This window comes from Epargyreus clarus, unplaced genomic scaffold (assembly GCF_041222505.1).
Source record: "Epargyreus clarus isolate Ecla_fem2 unplaced genomic scaffold, WU_Ecla_fem_2.2 ptg000022l, whole genome shotgun sequence".
Taxonomy (NCBI): Eukaryota; Metazoa; Arthropoda; class Insecta; order Lepidoptera; family Hesperiidae; genus Epargyreus; species Epargyreus clarus.
This window is the reverse complement of record NW_027332229.1, coordinates 2,139,883-2,149,403: the sequence shown is the minus strand read 5'-3', so window position 1 is coordinate 2,149,403 and position 9,521 is coordinate 2,139,883. Positions and strand designations below refer to the sequence as shown.

The window sequence follows — 9,521 nt, the reverse complement described above, 5'->3', positions numbered from 1 at the left end:
TCTGATTTTGATTCAGAATCAGATAATTTCTGAATCCATTTCTAAGTTATTCTGAATTCCATTTGCGTTATTCATGGAGATAATTTTGTTTATTGATTAATATATTAGCTTAGTAACGGTATGAGTAACCGTATACTCATCGCACGGACGAGAAATCCCGCGTTATTTTAAGTGAAATATTTGACGTTTGCAAATAGAAGCAAATGAAAAAGTTGAAAAACATTGCAAACAAGTATGTGAACGTTTGTTTCGTGATTTTCGCTCAAGGTCTGTATTTGTTGTGGTAATTATCACGTTTTATATAACTGTATTTATTGTTTTATAATGTGCGTGGATATCATTTCGTTGCAAAATAGTGAAATATTTGTACTTTATCATAGAATGTGTGTTTGTATGTGAAACAAAAATTACTACACACACTGTTGTGATTTTTAAAAGACTTGGATTACTCATATAATTGAATGTATAATTTTATTACAAATGTGTAAAGAAGTAGATTTTGTTTATGGCAAAGATAATCGCAATTATTGATTGATTATAATAATCCCTTCTATTTTATAGATAATGTCTAGACATCTGACATATCAATAATTAATATGAGCTTTATACAAAAGAAATTTCAATTTAGAATTAGAGTTGAAAAAGTGGGCGTATTTGATATTCAGTATAGATGATAAAATAAATTGGTACAGAAAATGAGATGGTCATAGTAGATCATAGTAAACTCCTTGTGGCTGCACCTATATTTGTCTTATAACAGCAGTTTTGCTCGGCTGTGTTTTGGTGTGAAGGGTGTGTCATTTACATTATGTGGTCTAACTTGGTCCTCAGGGCTCACACCTAATATATTCTATCTGGTGTTGATTATAGATGAGTGAAGACAGCTGTGGCCTATTTTAGATATACTGCATACTTATTTGCTACATCTACTTTTAATTATAATTAAAAAATAATAATATTAAATTAATTGGCAATAGATTTATTTGTCGTCTTCAAAAACTAATCTACAAAATTTTTACTTATTTTATAAATAAGGAAGCAATATTGATTATTCGTTTGTTACACTTTCATGCCTAACTACCAAACCAATTGTCATAAAATTTTGTATACACATTGTCAGGGATTCAGAAAAGAACATAGGGTAGCTAGTAGATGTAGGTAGGTAGAACCATAGATTAGTAAAGATTACTCACTCCTAACAAGAAAATGTAAACAGATTTAATTGAAATTGTCATCTATTTTCATGTTTGAAAAATATTAAAAAAAATGTAGTTTTTAGATCATTTACGAATGAAACGATATTTATCGGCACTTTCTTCGATTTCGTGTCTTAACTGCGCATGTCGGCATTGTTCCGCGTAAATTACACCATGACAGCCATTAAATGGCTGACAGATGTCAACCATTTAAGCCATTTAATGGCGTCCTTCAATTACAAGACGGTGATATATCTATACTTATCTATAGGTAGAACATAGGTATCCTGAAAAAGTACTGTCCCGAGAGAACTAAAACCAAGTATTGTCGTCAGCCTCTAATGCGAGCGAAGTCTTGGGTAAAAGGTAGTTAAACAATGAATTTTATGTGTTTTCAGAATGATGCTGCCTGAAGACGGTGTGGAGAACAGGCATGGGCCTCCAGGTGTTAACTCCAGGTCTCTCAGCGCTGCTCAATCAGCTGCAGATCTTGAGGTACACAATTTATTCAGCATATATTAAAGATACTGAAACACACTACAGTTTTTTTCGCACATGGAGTTTTTACCACGCTTTTATTAGCTGGGATTGTATCTATGTATGTATGTATGTAATGGAATCATTGAACTCGATTTTTACCCACTTTGAATGGTCCGATTAATTTAAAATTTTGAACAATTATCAAGAACCGATGACAATACATGATTTTAATAATTTTATCACATTCTCCTCATCAGGATCGTCAGGAATCAGGATTAACGATTTTCCTTGTGCGATTTTAGCGTGGTTTTTAGTTTTTAAAATGCTAATTAATACTGTTATCATGCTGATTGTCACCAGGTACTCCGTGAGATAGAGAATGTGTACTTCTCACCGCCGGACGAGTTCGACGCGGCGCGCTACGCGCTGGAGCACGCGCCGTCGCCGCCGCACTGCGACGCCGTGGAACGTATGTTCACCAAGCTGAAGCGGCAACAGCAGGTAATTATAAATCGTATAACCTCTGGTATAGTCCACCAAACTGCTAGTCCGCTCTGAAGTTGTTGCGAGCAAGTGTGTTACAATTAGCTACGGCGACGCGATTCGTTTCTATATTCAGAGCGGACTAGCAGTTTTACGCGTACTATCATATCAGCCAAAACGTCAGGTAATCAGGTAACTTACATTTATATAAGTAATCGCGAAATGTATATTATACATTTTTTGGTGTGTTTCAATAACTTTGAGGTAATAGAGTATTTGCATCGAAGGCCATTTAAAACATGTTGTAGTTGAAGGTGGTAGAACTTTTTATTGTTCGACTTCGGCGGCAGCACCAATATACCTATTTCTGGGATAATAGCAGTGTTAAGCGCTGCTGTGTTCTGGATTGATGGATGTGATAAGGGAGAGTTTTTTCGGAAGCATTTTAGCTTAGTCCTCAGCCCCTGAGAGCCGATGCCGCCCATGGACATCTGTATTCAACCTCACATAAGATTAGATTCCCACCAGAGGTTGGCCACAGGTACCTTGCTACTCCTGAGGGCTAAGCTGGAACACCTTAGATAAGTATATCTCCCTTACCGCATTCTTCAAACCGAAACAAAGCAGCACTTAATACTGTTTTTTTTTATTTTAACATAAAGAGTGTTGGGTTTGTCTAATTAGTGGGAAACATGTGTATATTTTCAAACAGTCAGTATTTTTATAATAATTTTTATTTTCTGTTTTGTAATATGCTTATTATGCTCCTTTGCAGGTAGTATCAGGGAAAGCCCTGCATCTCATATCGCAGCAGCGGGACAACTGTGACCGTGAATTTACAGAAATACAAAACATTAAGGACCAACTATCCACAACATTAGACACTTGTAGGAAAGCGCGAGAGAACTTGCGTAACGCGTCCAACCACCTCACTATATCTACCTTTGTCATACTAGCTAATGTGAGAAAGAGACAGATAATACGATCGGTACTCAAGTCTCTAGAACTGTTACGGAGTTTGAGGAGTGTAGAGAAAGATGTAGCGGAGTTGTTGAGTAGGAAAGAGTACTATGAAGCGATAGAGTTGATTTTAAAGAGTAGGAAGGCGGCTGCTAGTCATAAAGAGTATACTTGTATAGCTGATTTGACCACACGACTCCAAGACACCTTAGATATGACGGAAGAGAAACTAGATTCGGTTTTATCGAGTATTTGTTATAACTTCGATGAGAGTATCTTCATGAAGTTGAAGAAAGCGTACGATCTGTTAGGGAAAACCCAAGCAGCGATGGAACAGTTACATATGCACTATTCCTCAGCTGTTAACGAGTCAGCCGCTGACGCAATCAAACCGTATATAGGGGAAGTATCGTTAGAAATGAAGTTCCAAGAGATGTGCCAAGCGGTTCCGACGAACAAAGCGCCGACCTGTCTCCTAAACCTATGTGAGAACCTTTTCCATGTGATGCGGAGTTACTATTTACTAGTGAACTGGCATACGAAACATGATAAGGAGGAATCGTCGACATCTACTAACGTTTTTGATATAGAAAAGAATGTTAGTAGGGAGTACATAAAACAGAAGTTAAAAGCTGGTTTGATTAGGATCTGGCATGATGTTCAAGCGAAGGTTTCGATCTTTTTGAAGAGCTCGGGCTTAGAAGAGTATCCCTTCGAGAAGTTTATTCAAATGCTGGGAATACTGAGGAAGTTGACGCAAGTCGCTGAAGTATTTTGTGGTGATACATCAGATTTGCTGCAAGACTTTATTAAGACACAGAGCGTGTCGTATATAAAGAATTATCACAGAGGCCGAATGGAGGAGCTGAAACTATTCTTGGAGAACGAAGGGTGGGAACAGTGCCCAGTGAAATCCTCCTTCAATATCCTTAACTTGCAAGAGTTTAAACAATTTAAAAGGTATTTAAATCCATTGAAAGATACAATGACAAAATCTGGTGCTCAGTCAGACACGACTTCATCGGTCCATTCACAAGAAGATAGCGTTTATATATCTAAGTATTTTAATCAGAAGACTTCAAGAACGCCCTTTGAGATATTCCGTAATGAAAATATAACGAATGACGATATATTTGGAATAGAACCGGAGTCGGAAGTCAGTGAAGACTCTGATGATGAACCCGACGAACTAAAACGTGATTACGTCGACGATACAGACAGACATGAATACAATAATCCCGATAAAGTACCACTTAGTCCGTCGAAAATAAAAGATAGTGTTATAGTAACGAATACAACGCTGTCCGTACTAAGAAATTGCGGACAGTACCTACAAATCAGTAGATACCTACCGCAGATTTCTTTAGAAGTGGTTATGCTAATGAACCAGCTATTCGATTACTATTTCTACGCTGTACATTCATTTTTCACTTCAGACTTGGAGGTAGCGTCAACAACGCTGTACACAACGAGATTGAATTTGGTTCTGAAACGAATCTCTAATATCAATTCGAATCAAGATGACGAAAAGGCGTTCGAGTATCCAACGATACCGCAGCACTTGGATATGAATTCTGAAGCAAATCTTCATGGGATGAGCGAGAGGATAGTCGCTGTAGAATCTGTTATATTTTTAGCGAAACAATTTGATTTGCTCCAACCGTATTTGGAGTCGATAGTCGCACCGCACCAGAAGATGATACTCGAACACTTTAAGGACAATACGTTAGCAGTGGTTGTAGATTTGAGGATGCCTGTATACATGTGTTCCGCGTCCAAAGCAGTTGATGCCAGATCGGCTTTAATCGCGATGTCGCAAGTACGGTGGGACGTGAAGAACGTAGCAGTGGAACACAGTCCGTACGTAGATATGATTATACGAAAGATCCAAGTGTTTGCGTTGCGTTTAGAGAATATTTCGACGAGAGTAACGTTAAACGTAGAAGTATTGAACGCGGTATGGGGGATGGTTTCAAAATTCATAGTCCATTTACTAGTCGAAGGATTCTCGAATGCGACGAAATGTTCTAACGGTGGTAGGGGCTTAATGCAGTTGGACTATAGGCAGTTGTTTGTGAAATTAGAAAAGATATCGGGATTAAAACCGATTCCCTACCAGGACTACATAGATAGATACGTGAAAGCGTACTATCTTCCTAGGAATGAGTTGGAGGATTTCGTTAGAGACAGGACTGAGTATTCGAATAAGCATCTACTAGCGTTGGTAAGTTGCGCGTGCGAGAATAAGAGAGATAGACAAGCACTAGCAGCTATTGTGGAGGGGAGAGAGTCTACTAGTTAGGAAGGAAGCAACGAAGATTCGGATTACGCCTTCTAGAAGGTTAATAATAAAAGATGTTGTTTCAAGGTGCTAGAACCTTCTGTGGTTTGCGGCGGCACCACCGCCACACCTATTTCTGTTATAACAATGTTAAGTGCTGCTGTGTTCTAGTTTGAAGTGTGTGGTAAGGGAGACATATTTATTCGAAGCGTTCCAGCTTAGTCCTTAAATTTTCGATTACCCACTTTTAACGAGCAGGTCAATTCAAAAATTTTAACAATTATTAAGAATCGATGACAAAACATGATTTTAATATTTTTATCCCAATCCCTCATAACAATAATTAGAAGAGACGAAAGGAGGAGAGGAAGCGGCCAAAGAAACTCCATAACACACATGTTTAAAAAAATTGTAATAAAGTCTACGTTTATATTATTTATAATTATAGTAGTTGTTGTAATCTGTTTTCTAGAAAATTAATCCGAATCGACGTGTATAAATAAGTAAAGACTCTTAGGCACAAATATGTTTAGAAAAATTTAAAAGAACGCTTTATATATAATCTCGTTAGATGTATATCTTTGTAATAGATTAATTGTGTTTGTTTTAAACATTTAATCATGTGTTGATCACTTTAACACTGTATTTTAGTATGTTCAAAATTTTAATAGTAGAAAAAATTAAAACTCAATGTGAGCCAAAATGCCGGCATTTGCTTCTTCCTCAGTGTTTACGTTTGAGCGGGAAACATACAAAAGCCGCCATTTTTATTGCATTTTTTTGAGAAAATACTACCTTTAGGATCTTTTTCTTGTCATGCTTATGCGGTTCATGCCACTTGCATCCTATCGATTCATTGATATACGCGTATGTTTGGCTTGAATTATACTTCGCGTATATTTGAAACGATAGATCGTGTGCATAGATAAGTATAGATATCTCACCGCCTTGTAATTGAAGGAAGCCATTAAATGGCTTAAACGGTTACCAATTCTGTCAGCCATTAATTGCCTGTCATGGTGTAATTTACGCGGAACAATGCCGACATGCGCAGTTAAGTGGTGCAAAGACACGAAATCGAAGAAAAAGTGTGGGGAAATATCGTTTCATTCGTAAATGATCTAAAAATTACATTTTTTTAAATATTTTTTAAACACGAAAATAGATGACAGTGACAATTTCCGTTGTCAAAACTGGTTACATTTTCTTGTTAGGAGTGAGTAATCTTTACTCCATGACAACCATTAAATAGCTGACAGAATTGCCAGCCGTTTAAGCCATTTAATGGCTTCCTTCAATTACAAAGCGGTGAGATATCTGTACTTATCTATGGTTGCGACGCGACTCGTTTCTATATCTAGAGCGGACTAGAACTTCAGTGCAGACTAACACGCGTAGTAGAACAGCGTCATTAGAAGAGGAAGATTTTATTCTATTTCTCGGCATTCCAGGGAATAATTGGACTTATGACCAAAATTGAATTAACGCACTGTAGATAATAACGATTTATGTACTTAATTTTGAAAATTAAATTCTGTTGACCTACGAATGAATGGATTTGCGTTTGGAATATCCGAAGTAAAAGTGCTACAGCTGATGAAGTGACATTTCATCATGAAGGTGGCAGAACTCTGTGGATCCACTCCGGTGGTGCAACCGCCGAATCTATTCCTAACACGAGGTGTCGTTGGATTAGTTAAAGTTATTTGAGTGACTGTATTTTTAGGCAGTCGTTCATTTCTTTTATTATACTTTGTACTATAATTCCTAGCTCGGGGTAGTACCACTTTTATTTCGGATGTCTTTCGGTGTCGAAATCCTAGGTAGGTCTGCAATGCACACTAGTGTGTGCGTAGTATATACTACGGAATATACCTATATGTTCCTTGGTAACAATAAGTAATATTAGTAGCATAATAATGACAATATGTGTTACACTTCGTCTACAATATTCGTTTCTATTTGACAAAATTCATATTTTAATACAAAATACAAAGTAGTAATTCATATAAATTGATACGTTTAAATTCAGTTGTATTTCAGAACTTTAGTATTTTTAATAAAATGTAAAATTATAGAAACAATAGAGGACGGAGTGAATATTATTTAATTGAAAAAAATGCTGAATCTATAGTCTGATTCATAATTAGGTGTCCAAAATGTAAACAAAGAAATGTCACTGTCAAAATTAACAAGAAACACAAACTTTAACAAACTCAACAAAAAACGAAAATTTAACAAATATACACAATTTAACAAACGCATTATGTAAACGAGAAAACATTAGAGTTTGATCACAATCACGTAAATGAATAATATCAGTTACGAAACTAAAAATGACAGCACAAGAAATGTCTTGGATACCGATTGTGTTACCATTATCACATTTTAATTTTCTACCATAAACTTTGTTTTTTATTATTATTACTGTATGAAACGAAATTGAGGTGATATAAATATTAGAAAATGTGAATTAATCTTAATTTATTTAGATTATTATTTTATTATTGTTGTATTACTTAAATATCGACAAAAATAAAAACTACCATTTCTAACGTATTTTCTTGATAGGTCAACACCTTTGTTTACATTTTGGACACCTAATTTTGAATCAGAGTATAGGTATAATAGAGGGCGCTGTATGCGACTTTCGGGCAGTGCTTTATATGTATATTGTTATATGAGGTGTTCTAACGTATACCTCAGGGGTAGCGACGCATCTGTACTTGACATCAGGTAGAAATTCTTCTATCTGTACCCCTACTATGAGTTTTTACGTTTTGATATATGACTGTTTTGGTATTTGTTAACGTATTTGCCCATACAAATTCCAATCACCGCCCCTAGCGGATTGTGTCAGAACTATAGTGTCAGTGACGTAACATTAAATGTCTAAATTGACAAAATGGCGCTTTATGTTGTGTCTCTCTTTTTTGCGAACATGTGAGACAGACAAAAAGACTTGAGCACTTACTTATTGTTACGCTCAGTCTACTGAAGCAAACGGAACAGAATAATGGATTGAGTAAACGTTACGTAATATTGTGGGATGTTTTGAAAACTCATGGTCTGGTGTTTACAGATGTCCATGGGCAGTAACTATCATTATCAGGTAGATTAGGTACTGCTAATAACTTACTATGACTTCATAAAATACATTGAGATTTAAACAATATGCTTTATTTTAGGATATTTTTTTTGTATTGTACATAACATACTCTTCATATTTGTAATTAAAATATATAAAATTAATCACTGAATCGACGAAATGGTAACGAATTAATACTACATACTTAATGAAATAGTACAAAGTTTTTATTTATGTATCTGTATATAAGCTATAATTTTCTTTATAACAGTGTACAGTAGTTACATTAGTAAAATAAAACATGTAATATTTTATTTAATTCGTCTACTAAAATGTATTGTACTTATCGGCAAAAATATAACGAGGATATATGGTTTAGGTGAGCTGTTATTATGATTAAGGAAGCAGTTAAGGAATGCCAGGGCCCTCGGGTAATGATGTGCCGAGTCGGCCATTTTTGGTATTCGAGTACTTTAGTACTCATATAAAAAAGAATCGAGTCAGTACTAGAGTCCAAAGTATTCACAAAGTACTCGAGTACTTTGCACAACATACAGTCCAATAGCACGGAAGAGCAAAAAAAAAAAGAAAAAACGCCACTCACTACACAAAATTAAACAAGTTTTTACTTGTACGAGTAGTAGTTGTAGTGTACGAGTATCGTCAGTATTCGAGTATTACTGGTACTCGAGTATGCGAGTTTATGTAAGTACTCGAGTACTGACTCGGCACATCTCTACCCTCGGGCATATAATTAATGTAAAATAGGAGAGGAAGGGGTGTTAAAAATAATTTAAGGAAAAATAAAAACCCGACCACTTAATAATTCAACAAAAATCTAATTTTGTTTAGAAATGTTAAAAATATAACTTTTGAAGCCACTCTTATGTCGAGGGCCAAGGCACGTGCCCGCCATTTTAATGTATGATTCAATCAATTAAATCGAGAGCTCGATTTTAAACTCGTATTCGTACTCGTTAACATGCAGATATGATTTATTACATTGTCATCGAAGTTACATAAAATTATTAAT

The 9,521-nt window shown here is 35.7% G+C and overlaps 1 protein-coding gene across 1 annotated transcript; it reads left to right on the top strand.

Annotated features, from left to right (window-relative positions):
• Positions 1–6: 6 nt before the first annotated feature.
• On the top strand, positions 7–7,237 carry Vps50 (vacuolar protein sorting 50). Its single transcript, XM_073085283.1, has 4 exons — positions 7–267; positions 1,595–1,691; positions 2,037–2,177; positions 2,935–7,237. Exons 2-4 carry the CDS (start codon positions 1,596–1,598, stop codon positions 5,419–5,421), a joined length of 2,724 nt encoding a protein of 907 aa, XP_072941384.1. The 5' UTR covers positions 7–267; position 1,595; the 3' UTR covers positions 5,422–7,237.
• The last annotated feature ends 2,284 nt before the right edge of the window (positions 7,238–9,521 follow it).

Bases quoted from the DNA above. Each gene is read 5' to 3' on its own strand.
- Vps50 (XM_073085283.1), top strand. From the start codon at position 1,596: ATGATGCTGCCTGAAGACGGTGTGGAGAACAGGCATGGGCCTCCAGGT. The intron at 1,692-2,036 runs GTACACAATTTA...GATTGTCACCAG, and splicing joins AATCAGCTGCAGATCTTGAG to GTACTCCGTGAGATAGAGAA. The intron at 2,178-2,934 runs GTAATTATAAAT...GCTCCTTTGCAG, and splicing joins AGCTGAAGCGGCAACAGCAG to GTAGTATCAGGGAAAGCCCT.